This window comes from Anabrus simplex, chromosome 1 (genome assembly GCF_040414725.1).
Source record: "Anabrus simplex isolate iqAnaSimp1 chromosome 1, ASM4041472v1, whole genome shotgun sequence".
Classification (NCBI taxonomy): domain Eukaryota; kingdom Metazoa; phylum Arthropoda; class Insecta; order Orthoptera; family Tettigoniidae; genus Anabrus; species Anabrus simplex.
This window is the reverse complement of record NC_090265.1, coordinates 1,523,303,806-1,523,322,625: the sequence shown is the minus strand read 5'-3', so window position 1 is coordinate 1,523,322,625 and position 18,820 is coordinate 1,523,303,806. Positions and strand designations below refer to the sequence as shown.

At 37.5% G+C, this 18,820-nt stretch overlaps 1 protein-coding gene across 12 annotated transcripts in view; it reads left to right on the top strand.

Annotated features, from left to right (window-relative positions):
- polybromo (protein) overlaps positions 1-18,820 on the top strand; it is a 618,289-nt gene that overhangs the window by 341,820 nt on the left and 257,649 nt on the right. For all 12 annotated transcript variants that reach the window (XR_010858640.2, XM_067138036.2, XM_067138039.2 and 9 more), the window contains one exon: positions 15,802-15,981. Coding sequence is in view for 11 of the 12 variants with exons in the window: in XM_067138036.2 (XP_066994137.2) it covers positions 15,802-15,981 (180 nt within the window). In the remaining variant the exon portion in view is untranslated. The remainder of the gene's footprint in view (positions 1-15,801; positions 15,982-18,820) is intronic.

Here is an 18,820-nt window from a genome sequence, read left to right as displayed (position 1 = left end):
GGCTCCACTGGAGACCACACCATTTCTATGGATAAGAGTTTCAATATTCAGATTTTATGTTCTAATTTAAAATTTTGTTAACTCCATGCATTTTTCCAGGCTACATTTCTCGACCTTTTGATTTTTCTATTTAACATGCTGTAATATTTCATTGAGCAAGGTACAGAAAATAGTAAGCCGATGCATTCTGCCATGGCTTAACAAGCGTTCTAAGAAGGTTGGTAGTTTTTCTAATTTCATACCTGCAGTGAAACGTTATTAGTGTGTTCACTATTAGGACGTATACTTGCTTAGCACCTTGTAAATTCATAGTCTCGATTCATGTCGTATTAAATTTATATAAAAATACCTCGCTTATAGCACCACAAATTTTCTCTATTATCTCTTGGTAAGATCACATTTTTCCTAGCGTTGAAAATGTTCTTCTATCATTGCCATAAGACCTATCTGTGTCGGTGTGACGTAAAGTAACTTGTAAAAAAAAAAAAAAAAAAAAAAGTTCTTTGTCCCTTGTGAAAGGAACATGATTTCCAACATAGATAAGAGTCCTTGCCATAGGAGGAAAGTCAGAGAAAGTTGCGCAAAAATGAGAAATGGCCTTGAATTCCTGAACTTCACAGGGGAGCAAGCCGTTAGCCTCAGAAAAGTTCAGTTTTGCTTCCCTGTTTTCATTAATATTGCTGAATAACCCATTAAGTTTGTTTGTACTTTTATTTCACCTTCCCATATCACTCCCATATCAGTGCAGTGTTTTGTCTTCGTGTTTGCTGATTCATTTTTTCTCATCTGTTCTGTGTTTGACTGAGAAACAGTTTAATAGTCAAGAAGTGGGCAACAACAATTTACTTGCACTTTTATTTTTCATGTACCAATGTTTATCATTCTCAGCATAATGCGTATCTTCTAGTTAGTCACCATATGTTTCACAATCTCATAGTTATGTTTTAATACATAAGGCTGAAACATGTATAAATATTAGGTGTAATAATATTGTATTGATCAGGGGGATATATAGATTCAATAAATATTATATAATAGCTGTCAGTACGGATAATAATGAAGTTTATATCTTGTGATGAATATTGACAGTTTGGATGTGGGGCAATGAATAAGATGTGCCGGTTGAAAGCAAAATTACTGGCTGTAAGGCTAGCTGTGGATGGCTCGTGAGTTTTTCAACAAAAAAAAACCTTCAATTTTCATAAGAAAACAATTAATGTGCAAAGTCTCCCGGCCAGTTGTGAAGAAAATGAATTTTCACAGATTTGTGATCAGTTAGTTCCAGAAAAATTTATATGTACTCTCGCAAATTGGTAATGCAGACTAGGCGGCAGTATATTTTGCAGTGCCGCTAGAGTATAGGTTATTAATGAAGTTTACGGCAAGGAATTCTAATTCTTGTTCTACCATGTTTCCCCATGTTATTTTTTTATTTTAAATGAAATGGCGTATGGCTTCTAGTGCCGGGAGTGTCCGAGGACATGTTCGGCTCGCCAGGTGCAGGTCTTTCGATTTGACACCCGTAGGTGACCTGCGCGTCGTGATGAGGATGAAATGATGATGAAGACGACACATACACCCAGCCCCAGTGCCAGTGAAATTAACCAATGATGGTTAAAATTCCCGACCCTGCCGGGAATCGAACCCGGGACCCCTGTGACCAAAGGCCAGCACGCTAACCATTTAGCTATGGAGCCGGACTTTATTTTAAATGTAACATAAAAACATTCCAGTCTGTCAGACACACAGCAATTTCAATATAACACTATAAACATACCTGTAAAAAATACACACTATTATACAAAGAATGACATGTTTTGTTCTACAAGAACATCCTCAGATTCTATCAAATCACTTAAAAAATGCATATATATGTACATACCTGCTAACTTTTATAGTTTATCCATAAAATTTACGAAAATTGCAGCATTTTACAGTCTTATGGATGGACGGTGTCATTTTACGACTTCGCAGACAGAAATTTGAAATGTTATAATCGCTCCACTTCTGTACAATTGATTGTTTGCGTGGGTTGAAGGACGCTCGGTCTTGGTCGAAGGCAAGTCCACGATAGTCGATAACTCATTCTTTGATATGATTGGTATTTTTAATTGTGTGATGGTTTTGTTGTTATTGGAATTGAATTTAAAGCCAGGATAACAGTTCTTCCGTGTGAATCTTAGGCGTCGACAGGCTTTGCTCGGAAAATTCTTTGTTCTGCTCCATTCGCTTGTTGTGATTCAACCTATATTCTTTGACGTACTTTGTTCACAAAGTTGGCGTTCCTCGAAAGTTTTGGCCTTCTGAGGTTATGACATATTTTAATGAAGTGTTTGAGTTTTTGTGTTATAACTTCATGCCTCGCAGTTTCCTGTATTCATTGGACTAATTATATTCGTTCCAGTGACTGGGTGTACTGCTGTTAGCGAAGCCCATTAAATTATAAAGAAGAAAATGACGAAGAATTACATTCGTTCCATGTGTGTGTATGCTTTTTACGGTGTGCATATTCTTTGTTCACGAGGCTGGCTTCATGTTCATTTAATGGCTTAAGACTTTGTGTGCTTTAACATGTTTTAATGCCTTGAGTGTTTATTTTATGTGACGTTCAGTGATCCATTTCGATTTTCAGTACATAACAAGACATTTGTTCTCGGACATTTTCATACGCTACATTCCTATTGTAGATTATCATGAATAAATCCAATAAGAAAAAATACTTCCAGACATTTAAAGAATCATATTCTGTTGATTTTCCGTTCATACTAAAATCAAGAAAGGGAGAAAAATTTGCCTTTTGCATAGCATGTGGGAGTGATATTAATATTGCACATGGTGGAAGAAACGATTTAAGTGATGATGAGTTAGTTTTTGGCATTCAGACTTCGAACATAGTGAACAATCTCCAGGATAAGCTGCAGATAAATCCCTTTTCTTTTCATCAGTGAGAAACTACTTTTGTACTGCCTGTGACTACATCATCAACAAGTTTCCACAGATACACAGTTTTCTTCCATTCATTTTTTATTGGAAAAGTTTCCTATCATGTTACGCAAGGAAGAGAATGAAACTACAAATGAGGTGATGTATGAGCTTCAGAGGCAGTTCACAGCTCTTCAGGTAGATGACACTTCAGCTGCAAATCAAGATGCTGCCAGTGATTCCAGTTGGTCACTAATATTAAGAATTCGTGGAGCTGATGGATTTCTTAAGTATAACCGAATTTTTAGAGTAATGCTCTCTATTCTCACCATACCCCATAGCAAGGAGAATGTGAACGTGTTTTCAGCCTTGTGATGAAAAATAGAAAAGAGTTCAGATTATGCATGTCCAACAAATCTTTGGAGTCTATTTCTATTTTGAAGACCAGGAGTTTTGGTTCCTGTTATGACAAAACGTTTTCTCAAGACCTTTTGCAGGAAGCTAAAAAGGTCACATCTAAGACTTTAAAGTCGAACTAGCGTGTGATTTACAGTGATTTTCAATTATCGCATATCTGCTTAATTTATGAAGGAAGTCCTGTCATGTATTCTCCAAACTATTATTCACCATGCCTGCTGGTGTTTAACATGGATTTCTTGTTGATTGTTTTGTTCATCTACAAATCATTGGCCTACGATATAAGTAGACATGGTTTCTTTGAAGTATCCTATTTAAAGCATGAATTATTGTATTTTGTATCCCAGAAGTATTATTATTTTCGTCAAGCCGGGGTATTACATGTTATGAATCTCATTATGATGACCGTATTGGAGTACAGAATCTAAAAAGTTTCAAACAAATTTATTGAAAACCACCATTCTAATACTATACAATCTTTAAGTTTAAGATACAAATGTTACATAGATGTTAAAATGGGACATGTTTCACTTAAGCTTTTTAAGCATCTTCAGTCACACTTAATCTAAAGCTAAGTCAGGACCCTGAACTGGGTTCCTCATTAAAGTATAATACTTGCATTAATACAAGATAAAACAGTCATAAAAATCTAGTCTGTGGAGAAAGCGATGCTTAAATGTAACTAAAATTCAATAATAAACTTGTCATAGTATTATATGTACATGGTTTGTCTAAAAATAGTACAAGTTGATTATTTGTAGAATGAGACATAGTCATAATGATCTAACATACAATTGGATTGTACAAATTTGTTGATATTAATGAAGCGTGAATTAATTAAAATATCGAAAAATAAATCTTCGAACGTTGTTGATGAGAATCAGGTACGTAGAATTACAGTAGAGTTGTTAACTCCAAGTAGTTGCATAATAAGGTCAAAGGTGCTTGAATCATCAGTGTGTAGAAGTGTTGTGTCTCTTTCATGGAAAAATCTTTGTAGTAGATTGTAGTCATGAGCTGTCTTGCGTAGATTCAACAAATAGGGTGTTAAAGCCTTAGATGTGGGAGAATTTGCAATGTGACGCGTGTTGATGACTGAAATGTTTAGGAAAAATGAATGTAAGTTTTGGAAACAAAGAGAACATTCTACTAATGAGTGAAAGTTTAACAACGCTTACCCATAGTGTTGACAGAGAGGTGATTAGCCTTGTTGGTTGTTTGAGACGATCTGGCAGTCGTTATTCTACTACTGTGTGTATTGCAGGGGTGTGTCTGTGAAGGCGGAGAATGAGTCGGGAGAGGGTGGGTAGGCGGAGCATTGAGGGCATTAGGAGTAGGTTGGCGGGGTGTAGCGTGAATCGGTGACTTGGAAGTGGCTGCTATTGCGGTAAGGAAGTTGTTAGTGTGTTTATAATTAAATATTTTCATGAAATTATTGGTATTTATATTAAAGACAGTGAGTAAATTAGGGACTTGTTCGATTAATGGACTATTTGTGTCGAGAACATCGTTTAGGTTACTATTAATGTTATAATGCTAATCCAAAAAAAATGTAGACATTTTCAAACTCAGTCATTAGTTTACTCTTGTTGACGTATTTTATAATATGAAGGTCTTGTTCAGTTGTGGTAAAGTTATGGGCAGTGTCCTTCATATGATTGCTCATAGCAGAATATTTTCTATGTTTTGAGGCATTGTAGTGTTCCAAATATCTAGGTTTGAAACTGCGTCCGGTTTGCCCTATGTACATAAAAGTACATTGGGCACATTTGAGTCTATAGATCCCGGAGTTTGAAAATTTATTATGTATTGAATTTACGGTACTGGAGTTAAAAAATATATTATGATTCATGTTTAGAGTTTTATACGCAATTTTGATGTCATATTTCTTTAATGGTTTGGTTATACGATATAAAGTTGGGTTAGTAAAGGTAAAGGCAGCGAAACTTGTTTTTTGGCAGGGGGGGTTTCTGGGGTTAATTTTGAAATGGTTCTTAATTTGATGTTACCTATAATTTTATTGACTAAATCAGGTTTGTAGCCATTAAGTTCAGCTAAATCTTTAATATAACCAAATTCTTTTTTTTCTATTATCATTAGAAAGTGGGATTTTTAGAGCTCTTTGAATTAAGCTGTAGAAAGTTGCTCACTTACGAGAATGTGGGTGCAAAGAATCATTCTTTATAGTCAATGGCACGGACGAAGGTTTCCTATAAATTTATCATTAGCCCTTGTTAAATTTAAATCCAAGAAATTCAAAGAATTATTGGATTCATCTTCTTCAGTAAATTTGATATTATTGTCAAGGTCATTGAGGTAACTTTAATATATTATCACTGTTATTTTGATGTTTGTCGATGATAGTGAATGTATCATCTACAAATCTCAGCCACAATTGAAGACCATTGATTCTGTTAATTATCTTATTGGATCGCCCATTGAAAGGCCCTTTTGATGGTAGATTTTGTTGTTAAATGTGAAAAAGTTATTTTTTAGAACAAATTTCAGTAGTTTGATGAATTTTTCTATTTCGAATTTACTGAAGTTATTCTGTTTTGAAAGATTAGTTTTAATAATACTGATAGTTTCGTTTATAGGTGTATTCGAATACATGTTGACAGTGTCATATGTAACCATTATATGATTGTGTTGTAACTTAAATTTAGAGAGTTTTTTTTTTTTTTTTTTTTTGTAAAAATCAGTGGAATTTTTGACATAGGCATGGTTATTAAATTTAGTGTTTACTCAAGAAACTGTGTAAGAATTTTGAGACATTGTAGGTGGGGCTGTTTCTACAATTTATGATAGGGCGCACAGATACTTCATTTTTATGAATTTTTGGTAAGGCTTTGGCTGTTGGTAGCTTAGGATTCATTAATATAAGCTTGCGGCATTCGTGTTCTTGTAAAAGAAAGGACAAATTTTTCAATAAATTCTTTAAACCTCGTTGGATTTTAGGGATTGGGTCTTTATTTATTATGGTATATGTGTTAGCAGAAAAGAAGTCTTCAGTTTTTTGATGTAATCATCTTTATTAAGCAACACGGTTGTGGAACCTTTATCTGCTTTCGTAATGATTATATTATTATTCTTAATTTTACTCCTTATCTCGTGTATCCGTTTCTTAAGAATTGGATCAGACTTGGACCTTAGTTCATTAGTTAAAGAAGGGAGTTTCTTTTTTATTTCTTTTCTGACGCCATTTTGTTTATCAACGGGGAGTTTTGAAATATTGGACTCAATTTCAGCAATTTTGGTGATTACATCGTTATCTCCTGCTCAGGGCTCTCTATGTTAGTAGGCGATTAATCAAACCGATAGATGTATCTTACGTTCGTGCAATGCCAAAACACAAATTAACCGTTAGATACCGCTATAGGTTCGATATGTCACGTTCCGGAAACCAGGCATTAGTGGTTTAACATGGCACTAACACAGATAGTTTTTAGCAAAGTAAGACATGGCCTTAATTAAGGTACAGCTCCAGCATTTGTCTGGTGTGAAAATAGCAAACCACGGAAAAGCATCTTTGGGGCTGCTGATGGTGGGATTCAAACCCACCACCTTCCGAACGCAAGCTCACAGCTACTGCATGACCAACTTGCTCAGTAGATGAGATCTTGCAAGAGGGAATCTTGATATTGCACTTGGTTGTGACCAAGAAAATTTTAGATGTATTTCTACATAAACATGGAACCTTACGTGAACTTTGTAACCAATTAGAGGTGGTTGTATTTGAGATTATCAGGGAGCATATGATAAAAATAAAGATATGCTTAGCATTGAAGGTTGTATGGTGGTGCCTTTGATAACTAAAGCTATCCTTTTAGTACGTTATTTTTTTCCACAAGTACAGAACTAAAGGAAAACTAAAAATCTAAAAACAAAATAAACTGTACTTCGTGAAATAATGAGTGCAGATTTCACTGATTTACAACATATATCTATTTGTCAAAATTTTGACCAAAAATATGATCATCAACATCATCACCATTCCCCGTGTCCAATTTGATATTGGATTGAATTGTGGTTCATTGATCTCCATCTCTGCCTGTCTGTTCACCATTCCTTACCAATGACGTCTGGAAAGTTTGCCACTCTCTTCCTTAGTCTTGTTTAATTTGTTCTCTCCATTGTTTACCTGCGTCTGCCTCTAGGTCTTTGGGATCTTTGTTCCTCCTATTCAATTGGTGTGCCCATACTACCTCAATCACGATCGTTCTACTATTTCCCATTGCCCATACACCTGGTGTTTCTCATACTAGCATATTTCTTATTTGGTCCTCTCCTGTCTTTTCTTGGCCAGCATACTACTTAGAAATTTAATCTCACTTGCCTAGATTTTACTTTACTCTGGTTGTTACCCAAGTTTCAGCTCCATACAAAGGGCACTAGGGAAGTTTTGCAATACGCAAAAACGGTTGGATAGACACCCCTGTTATAGTGAGGGATGAAAAGAGGGGTGAAAACAGGTCTAAAAGACAGCAAGGCGCGACCTTCACACCAATTGTTACCAAGCAGTGGGATTGAAAGCAAGTTAAGATGTCAGTGTGGTCTAAAGGTGAATATTGCTCAATTATCCACTACAATTTTGCTCGTGGATTAACTGTTGACCGGTGCCTGGAGGAAATGACTCCTGTGCTGGGGAAAGACTGTCCACATCGGACAACAATTTTCCGTTGGTACAAAGAGTTCCAAAGGGGAAATATCGGGGTTGAAGACGATCCTCATTCTGGGTGACCGTCTGAATCAGTGACTGAGGAAAACATTGAAGCTGTGAGGAAAATGTTGCAGCAAGAGAGGTGGTTGACGTATCAGCAGGTAAAAGAGACCCTCCACATCCCTGCACCAGCTATTCATTCAGTTCTACACGACCATCTCCATGTTAGAAAGGTTTGTTCCCTTTGAGTACCCCATTCACTTTCAGAGGAACAAAGGGCACATCGAGTGAAATGGTGCCGAAAAATGCTAAAACAGTTTGAAAATGGTACTTCGCGTAACGTCAATAGCATCGGTACAGGTGATGAAACTTGGCTTTATTATTACGATGTCTCAACAAAATCTCAGAACAAGGTGTGGCTGTTTGAAGATGAGGGTACTCCTGTGACTGCGCAAAAGTCACGGTCCGTGAAGAAAAGGATGATTGCAGTATTCTTCACTAAACGGGACATCCTGACTCGGGTTGTGCTAGAAACACAAAGGACAGTTACTGCGAAGTAGTACAGTGAGACTTGTCTGCCTCAGGTCATCCAGGCTCTTAAGCAGCTCCGTCCAAGGTCACGGCTCAACACTTGGCTCTTGCATCACAACAATGCTCCAGCATATCGTGCTAATGTAACTGGATTTTCTTGCCAGATCAGGGTTGACTGTGCTTGATCACCCTCCATACAGTCCGGATCTTGCCCCAGGTGACTTCACACTCTTCCCATAAGTGAAGATGAAGCTGAAAGGGTGGCGTTTTGCATCCAATGAGGAGCTTCTGGCAGCATGGGGTCAAGAGTGTGAAAATGTAACCGAAGAAAAGTTGCAGATTTGGTTCAGTGACTGGTTTAGACGTATGGAGAAGTGTATTGAATGTGGTGGAAATTATTTTGAAAAAGTCTAAAATATTCAGTCACATTGCAAAACTTTCCTAGTGCCCTTTGTATGTCAAGATTGGTAGAAAGTAGTTCTTTACATGATTTTCTTGCATCATTTTTGCACACTCTTACTCTGTAACAGTCCTCTCACACAGTGATAAAACCGTCCAGCTAACTGCACTCCTCTGCTTATCTCCAGTGTCATTCTTTCATCTTCCGATATCACAATCCCAAGATACTGAAATGTTCTTACTACCTCTAGTGGTCCCCCCTTGAACACTCATACCTCCTCTTCTATTCCTTGATCCTCTTTATAAGAATGACGGTTGTGGTCTTTTCCTTACTAATTTTCATTTCCTATTCTTCAGTCACTTCCTTCCATATATTTGCCTGTTCTTGAATATCCTCTTCACTTTCACCTAACTGCATGATGTCATCAGTAAGTAACCATGCCTCTAGTGTTCCTGTCTTAGTCGTCTTTTTTGATTTCATCGATGATGATGATGATAACGAATGGTAGAGGTGATAGCACACACTGTTGTCTCAGTCCTGTTGTATCTTCAAATTCTTCTGTCTATCTTACTTTGATCTGAACTTTGCAGTGTATTTGCTGTACGCATTACTTCTGGATTAATTTATGCAGGACCTTTATCTTCTCCAGGGTTAACCAAATCCCATCTCTGAAAATACAATCACATGCTTTCTGCAACACAATGAAGGTCAGAATTTGATCTTTGTTGTATTCCCAGTGTTTTTCCACAATCTGTTGTATTGCAAATATCAGGTCCACTGTTGATCTTCCACTCCTAAATCCATGTTGTTCCTCTTCCAGTTGGGGTTTTACTACTAACCTTAATTTGTTTTTGTTTTTTCCTATTTGAACAAAATATACTGTTTTGTAAAATTAATTTTTTTGGGGTAAATTATCTAGGGGAGGAAAATGACCTAACACACAAACATGTATAAAAGCTACAATAAGAAATGAAAATGGATAACTACATAGTCAACATTTTCCAGCCTGAAGCTGTTAAATACAGTGAGTTTCTCTCATCAGTTGGCCGGCAGGCATGCCGAGCTTATGTGCCTCCCGCTGATTCATCATTCCCCGCTCCGCAGCATAGCAACAAGGACAACACTTTGCTCTCTCCTCCCTCACATGATATTTTAGATGATGACAAAACTCTACTTCCCTTCTCTTCAGAGCTTTGCATGAACTGTCAGACTGTGTCACATCGTTACTTCACCAGGTCGCGCTCAAAGACAAACCCTCTAGACAGCGCAGAATAAACGTTTTTTTCCAAACAAGAATGAGAGGCAAGATCTCCTGTTCTGATGACCTCCATTTTTTAACAAAGGAGTCTCCAAAGAAATTTTATTATTTGTGCTTATTGTCCTAATGTTTTTCTTCTCAATTCTTTCTTTATACAGCTGAAGAGGACCACTAAGTGGTCGAAACATGTCCTGTAAGTGCTGATTTATATTCAATTTTGCCTGAGGCAATAATAAAGTATCGATTAGGTGGTTATTTTACTAACTTCTTGATTATATTCATTGATATGGTCATGAAATGGATAACTTGTAATCACTTTACTCATGTGTGACATGAGATAACAATTAAAATTAAGAAAATAAAAATTAAGAAAATAAGAATTTAAAAAAATTATTCATCAAGAATTAAGAAAATAAGCTCGTACCTTATTTTGGAAATGTTCTCCTGCATCAACACATTTCTGGCATCGTCTTAGGAAACTCCGATTCCTGTGCATAATTTCGTCTTCCATAATTGAGGTCTTTTCTCTCCGGATATGTTCTTACAGTTTGTCCAACGTGTGAGGGTTTCTTGCAGGCACTTTATTTTTTAAACTCCCCGTTAAATAAGTCACAGACAGTTAAATCTGAGGACCGTGATGGCCATAAGTCTGTACTAATAACACAGTCTTCAGAAATTTCCGTAATTAAGTTTAATGTGTCATTAGCTGTATGCACGATGTCAGAGTCTTGCTGAAAATAACAATTTTGACAGTCAGTGTCAGTTCGTTAAAGAAATGGTTTGAGTGTATTATCCCTGTATCTTTGTGCACTAATTGTGACCTGAAAAAAGATACGTCCTATAATTCTAATTATATATCCATTCACTGCGCACCATACTCCGATCCGTTCATCATGTAGAGGAATTTCGTATATGCGATGGGTTTTTTCTGTACTCGAATATCTGTTGTTATGCGTTGAAACGTACCCATGTAAATGGAACCCTGCTTTGTCAGAGAAAAAGATTAAGCGTGAATCAATTATTTCATCATAAACGTTTCGCAACCTCCAATTACAAAAACATACCCACTTATCATGATCAAGTGGATGCAGTTTGTATACTACAGTTACCTTGTATGGTTTCAATTTTAACATTTCCGTAGCCTACCATGCTCAGCTCTTCGAAACCTTCGCCTAACTACTTCCCTGCAAGACTCTGTTTTCACATAATTATCGTACATAAATACCCTTTCCTCTACTGTGTACATATGTGGAGGCATTATGAGAATTTTTTTTTTTTTTGCTAGGGGCTTTACGTCGCACCGACACAGATAGGTCTTATGGCGACGATGGGATAGGGAAGGCCTAGGAGTTGGAAGGAAGCGGCCGTGGCCTTAATTAAGGTACAGCCCCAGCATTTGCCTGGTGTGAAAATGGGAAACCACGGAAAACCATCTTCAGGGCTGCCGATAGTGGGATTCGAACCTACTATCTCCCGGATGCAAGCTCACAGCCGCGTTATGAGAATTATACCCTGAAGTAACACTTCACAACTTGAGAACAATTGGAGAGACAGATCAACACTTAATACACATTCTAAGCACGGATCTGAACTGCAAAGTGCGGGCATTCCCGTGCTGTCGTTGCGCTTTGTAACGCGAAGTGATGAGCCAACACGAGGCAGATAAGCTGGGCATGCTTGCCAGCCAACTAATAAGAGAAACTCACTGTATCACTGTATATTGTCTCCATTTTATTCATTTTTTTTTTTTTTTTTTTTTAGGTTGATGAAATGTTCTGTGTACTGTTGTTACTCTGTTTCTGTAAGATTGTGATAGAACTTTCTGTGTTGGAATAGGATTAACTTGCAGATAGCCAATAAATACACTTTCTTTGTATCACTCTCTTCTCCACACTGTTGAAGCAGAATTTTCAGGAGTAGTTGTAGCAGATCACTTATTTTGTGAGTCTAAAAGATCTCGTACAATCCCCATGGTTGAAAAACATATGGACTTGCATGTATTCAAATAGGGTCGGGTTCTTATTCTTTTAACTGAATCCAATGGTCGTGGGCAACCCCTGGGGCCTATTCCACAAAAGTATGGTCTTGTACATTACAAGTTACTAGTGTGGGTTCTTGTAATGTATGGAGTTGTACATTTCTGTTCCACAAAAGATTGATAGTCTCTTGTATATTACCAGTGAATTGTTACAAGTTTTACAAGTGACGACATATCAATAAACATACTACGCCATAGCATGAATCAGCTGTTTATCTTCATATTCCATTCGTTGAATTAGGTTATGCTTGCCTCATTTATCGTAATATCGTATTTTACTGTAACTTATGCAGCAAAGATTGAAAGAACTAATATTCCTGTGAATTTTTTAATGCTACGATGTTATTTTTCAGTTTATTTCTTTGATGATAGGAAATTACTCCGTTATTATCACCCATTCTGTTCTTCCGCGATCCTCGCGTATGTTCTATGAGAGTCTAACATACCTACCTTGGTCTGTCATTAGGAATCAGATGCCGCTAATAACGATATTCGGCCGCCAAACTTAATTGTTACGAAATTGCAAACTCTGCATGAATTGTTAAAATGATGTCAAGAGAAACAAAGTTATTAATTTTGAAGGAAATAGAAGGTAGGAAAGATATTCGTTTCGGTGGATTCAGCGAGAGTCTGAAAAAACAAGACAAAATAAATGGTTGGATGGAAATATTTGACTTGGGAAAAGCTCATGGAGGTTTTGAGGGGAAAAGTTGGACGTATGTAAGAGATATTCTGCTCATTAATGATTCCAGGAATGTCCTTCTTGGAATATGTTTTTTTCAGTATTTTCAGGCCAACAAACAATTTGAGGAAATTTTATATCATTTATTGCAGCTACCACAGACCGAAGATTTTGCCATCCCAAGCATATCTGCAGTACCATGGTACTGACCACCATTTCCTAGCCAATGTAATGTTGTTAGTAAATGTTGTTTAGCAGAGAGAGATTTATTTCTGTTCGTAGGATATTTTAAGCTATGGCCAATATCTGTCAAAAGTTCTTCCACTTGTATTGTGCTTAACCTAAAACGTTCATTGTATTCAAATACAGTGTTAAACTGGAAGTTTATTCTTTCCCTGTACAGACGATAGTTTTCATTTTCATCACCATCACTATCACTACTGCTAGACCACATATTTATCAAAATGTATCCAAAATAAGCGTATTTAAATAGCACTAGTACATTTATATATTATTGTCCTTTCACTGGTAGAGAATTCTTCTCATTTCGCTAGTAAGTTACAAGTACTAGTACTTTTGTGGAACACGATTATAAAAATTTACTAGTAATTTGTAAGTATGGAGTAGTAAAGTACAACTGTAGAAAATTCTTTTGTGGAACAGAAACTCTGGTATTTGTACAAGTTACTAGAGAATTTACTTGTAATGTACAAGACCATACTTTTGTGGAACAGGCCCCTGCTCATAAAAAGGGTGAATTGAAGTGCCATAATTTGCGAGAAAAGTAAGTTGTGTGATATAAAATGTAATTAATTCAATAGAAAAATTTGGCACATAAATTTAATATTCATGGATGCATACAGTAGAACTTTTGTCCATTTCTACTCAATAGAACAGAAATTCAATACATAAAAGTGTATGAACATGCAACAAAGACCATGGAAAATTTACTCCATTTAAAAATAAATGATTGCTGTCCATATTTGTTTGTCACAATGTCAGTGAATTCATTGTTCTCTTGCACACTCTTCCTATGAACACTGAGCATGCGTGGTCCACTTAGCCTCCTGTCTCCTGTCGTAGACAAATTCCAAGTATTAATACCGCTATGCCATAATATACTGAAAGTGCATTCAGTTGTAGATGTCGCTGGGAGAGTTAGGCCAATCTTGGTGGTCACAGCTTCAGCTAGTTAGAACGGTGTCACTTGACACATTAAATCAGCAAACTCGAGGAATTCATCTGGGGTTTCTTCATATTTCCAGATATCATACCATGTGGCAGCCTTGGCCATAAAATTGATCCTTACCAAAGCTTAAGAAAAATAATCATTGTTACTTTAAAAGCATTCGATAGGCTTGTTTTTACTTAAGATTAAAAAAAGGGAAATAAGTACCATAAGTAAAACTTGAAAAAAATAAGTAAAAAGGACATATTTTAGCTGATGAAATGCCTTGAAATCCCATCACTGTGACTTCAAATTTCAAATAATTTCCCCAGACTGCCCAGAACACAGCCCTCGCGAACAATTCTGCCATTACCCACAACAATGGTACCAGCCCAGTGCAGCCGGTCTTGCTTAACTGAAAATGCGGGCAGCTTACATGCTAAGCATTCATCACAATCAATTGAGAAAGCGAATACATTGGCATGGCACAAGAGCAGTGACATTCGATTGTGACTATGAAACTTTCCTTGCACCATTCTCATTGAAATGTTGATTGGAATGCATATTCATTCATTTGTTTACAAAGTATATTGCACTTTATATTAGCAGCCATTGATTTGAGATTGATATCATCTACCCTGATTATAATGTTATTGGTTCTGCAACCCCATTAACTACTGTGCTTCAAAAATATAGCATATAGCAAATATGCTGATACGAGCATGGTATATTTGAGCTCCTTCATATACTACGAGACTGAGCCACGATTGCACCCGCCAACTTGGACGCAGAAGTCCAGTACTTCTACGGTCTATCCACTCAATCCGATACTTGTTGCTGAGGGTAGGCTTGTATACTATAATCTTAAATCCCTTCCCATAGTAAAAATTACTGCTAGTTTCCAGTGTCTTACTCATAGTCTCACAATGTGAAGATGTATCTGGTGAACATAGGGTGCAAACTGAGTCTGTGATTGGTTTAACTTATCTGTGTCCTCTTCAGATTTTTCCTTTGTTGCTGATGATCTTGATGTCTAGCCCTTTAATACAAGCAAAAGCAAAGTCATCTCCGTACAGGCCATGAAGGCCCTTGAAGGGGTAGAAGGTAAAGGCTTCCACTATCCGTGACCTCGGCACTTGATGGGATAGAGTGGTTAGCTCTATGCCCGGCCGCCTGTACCCCCAGGAATTAACCTGGTACTTATGTTTGGTGTAGGCTGAGTGAACCTCAGGGCCATGTGCACCTCCGGAAGTAGAAATCTTTCTTAAATTTTGCAACTTCCTGACAGGGATTCGAACCCACGTCCTTCCGGGCGAGCCGAGCACGCCTTTACCGCCTCGACCAGGTAGCCCCTAGCCCTTTAATACAAGTTGTCATAATTTTTTTCTACCTCACCCTGCATAATCAACTCTTATCCTCTTATGAACCCAATAACATTGAATTATCAGGTCTAGAGAGTCTTGCATGTTCTCTCCTTCAAACATTATACTGTATTCCATTAGTCTCTAAAAGTTTGTTTTGTTTTTTTTTTTTTTTTTTTTTTTTTAATGCCACAAGGAACTTGTTTTGACACATTAAACAATAATCACTACATTCAAAGTTTATTTTTAACTTTCTACTACTTTTCAACTGAAAACAAAAATATGCTACAGAACCTCTAGACTTTGTAATCAGTCTGTTTCTAATTTTTTATGTATTTTGATAAGGTTAATGTCAATTTTGCAGAGTACGAGCATTATCCTTGGATCTAGTGAAGCGGCGTCTAGATAGAGGATTGTACCGCCGCTTAGATGTGTTCCAAGAAGATATTTTTGCGTGTATGGAGAGGGCGAGAAGGCTGTCACGAACAGATTCTCAAGTATTTGAAGATTCTATTGAGCTTCAGTCATACTTCATTCGACAAAGGTAAGACTGTGTGTTATGCTTTCTAATTATAGCTCTCTCAATGGTTTTGAAAACATGTGCAAGTTTGCATTTTTTTTGCACGTAGCAACATTAATGTTGTATAATGGCAAAGACTGAACCAAGTCCTGCCGCCTGCTTTGAAGCTTTTGCATATAGAAAGTGACAAAAAAAAATCAATCATTAAGACCTCTCATTCAGAGCAGTGAAGTCATCATTTTGGAGCAACTCAGGAAATACATTTTAATCAACTCAATACAATACTTCTCCCATCATTTTTCAAGCTTTAAAATTCTTTGTTTTGAGAGTCACAAAATTTGAAGATCTACCCTGTATATAAAATCTCTATTCCATCTGTCTTTCACAGTGATATTGAGAAAACTAGAACATTTCAGCAGCTGAAATGGTATCAGTTATAGCTTATCATCCCCTTGCGAACCATGTGACCTTGCTGCGGTGGGAAGGCTTGTGCATCTCAGTGAAGCATATAGCCAAGCCAAAGGTGCAACCATATCAGATGGGTATCTGTCGAGAGATCGGACTAACGAATGGTTCATCGAAACCATTCAGAAGTTACAAGGGTGGCAGTCTAGATGATTGACTGGTATGGCCTTGCAATAATACTTAACACGGCTTAGCTGTGTTGATACTGTTACACAGGTGAAAGCAACGGGAAACTAAACCCGTAACTAACTCCCGAGGACATGCAGTTCTCTCTGTATAAATGATATACTGATCATAGCTTCCTCCCGGATAAAATATTCCAGAGGTAAAATAGTCCCCCATTCAGATCTCTGGGGTGGCAATTACCCGAGAGGGGAGGCAATCATCAGAAGAGGGATACTGACATTCTGCAAGTTGGAGTGTAGAATGTTAGAAGTTTGAATCGTGCTAGGTTAGTGGTTCTGAAAAGGGAGATGGATAGACTAAAGTTAGATGTAGTTGGTATGAGTGAAGTACGTTGGCAGAAGAGGAGGATTTTTGGTCAGGCGATTACAGAATTTTCAAAATCAAATCGGGGAAATGCAGGAGTTGGTTTAATAATGAATAAGAAAATAGGGCAGCAGGTAAGCTACTATGATCAGCATAGTGAAAGGATTATGGTTGTCAAGGTAGACACCAAACCAATGCCCACCACAGTAGCGCAGTTCTATATGCCTACTTGTTCAGCGGATGATGATGATGATGATGAATCAAAAGAATATATAAAGAGTTCCCCATTCGAATCTCTGGCTGGCAACTACATGAAAGAGTGCTATCATCAGGAAGGTTTAATATAATATGTAAAAGGTGACAAGAACCTAATTGTGATGGGAGACTGGAATGCAGTGGTAGGCCAAGAAAGAGAGGGTAATGCAGTATGAGATTTCGGATTGGGACAATGGAATGAAAGAGGAAGTCGGCTGGTTGAATTCTGCTCCGATAGTAATTTAGAGCTCTCTAATAATTGCTTCAAACAGCACAAACACTGACCTTATACATGGATGAGACCTGAAGACACTGGAAGGTAGAATCAGAAACCAGGTGTTGGATTGAAAGATTTTCCTAGGAGCAGACATGGACTCTGATACAGAAGGAATGCAAGCAGATGGGATCCAGACAAGTTGAAAGAAAAAAATGTGAGGAATTGTTTCAAGGAACATATTGCACAAGGACTAAATGAAAAGGCTGAAGGAAACACAATAGAGAAAGAATGGACAGTCATGAAAATTGAGGTCAGTAGGGCTGCTGAAGGAAGGCTAGGAAGAAAGGAAATATCAACTAAGAATCGCCGTCGGGGCGCGCGGCTGATAGCTTGCACCCGGGAGATAGTGGGTTCGAATCCCACTGTCGGCAGCCCTGAAGATGTTTTTCCGTGGTTTCTCATTTTCACACCAGGCAAATGCTGGGGCTGTACCTTAATTAAGGCCACAGCTGCTTCCTTCCAACTCCTAGCCCTTTCCTCTCCCATCGTCACCATAAGACCTATCTGTGTCGGTGCGTTGTAAAGCCACTAACACACACACACACGCACAAAAAAAAAAAAACTAAGAATTGTGAGATACTAGACCTGATAGATGGACAATGAAAGTACAAGAATGGAAACAATGAGGAGGGCAGAAAAAACACAGGCGATAAAAGAATGAAGTGAATAGAAAGTGCAGGACAGCTAAGGATGAATGGCTGAAAGAGAAGTGTAAGGATGTTGAAGGTTGTATGGTCTTAGGAAAAGTAGATGCTGCATACAGGAAAAACAGGGAAACCTTTGGAGAAAGGAAAACTAGGTGTATGAATATTAAGAGATCAGATGAAAAATCACTTCTAGGGAAAGAAGACAAGGCAGAAAGATGGCAGGAACAAATCTTACAGTTGAGGATGTAGATGATATAGTTCTGGAACAAGAAGAGGCTGTTGATGCTGATGAAATAGATGAAATAGGAGACCCAGTTTTGATCCAGAATTCAACAGAGCTTTGAGAGACTTAAATAGGAATAAGGCACCTGGAATTGATGACATTCCTTCTGAATTACTGACTGCCTTAGGAGAAATCAGCATTGTGAGATTATTCCATGTATTTTGTAAGATGTATGATACAGAAGAAGTTCTATTCGATTTTTGGCTGAATGTTTTTATACCTATTCCCAAGAAAGCTGGTGCTGACAGGTGTGAAAACTACTGCATCGTTAGTTTAGTATCTCACACCCAAAAATTTTAACATGTGTTATTTACAGAAGAATGGAAAGACAGGTTGAAACTGAGTAGGGAGATAATCATTTTGGCTTCAGTGAAATGTAGGCCCAGAACCGATCCCCCGAGGAGTTTCAGTAATTGTCATATTATTTTAAACTCCTGCGTGTTTCCT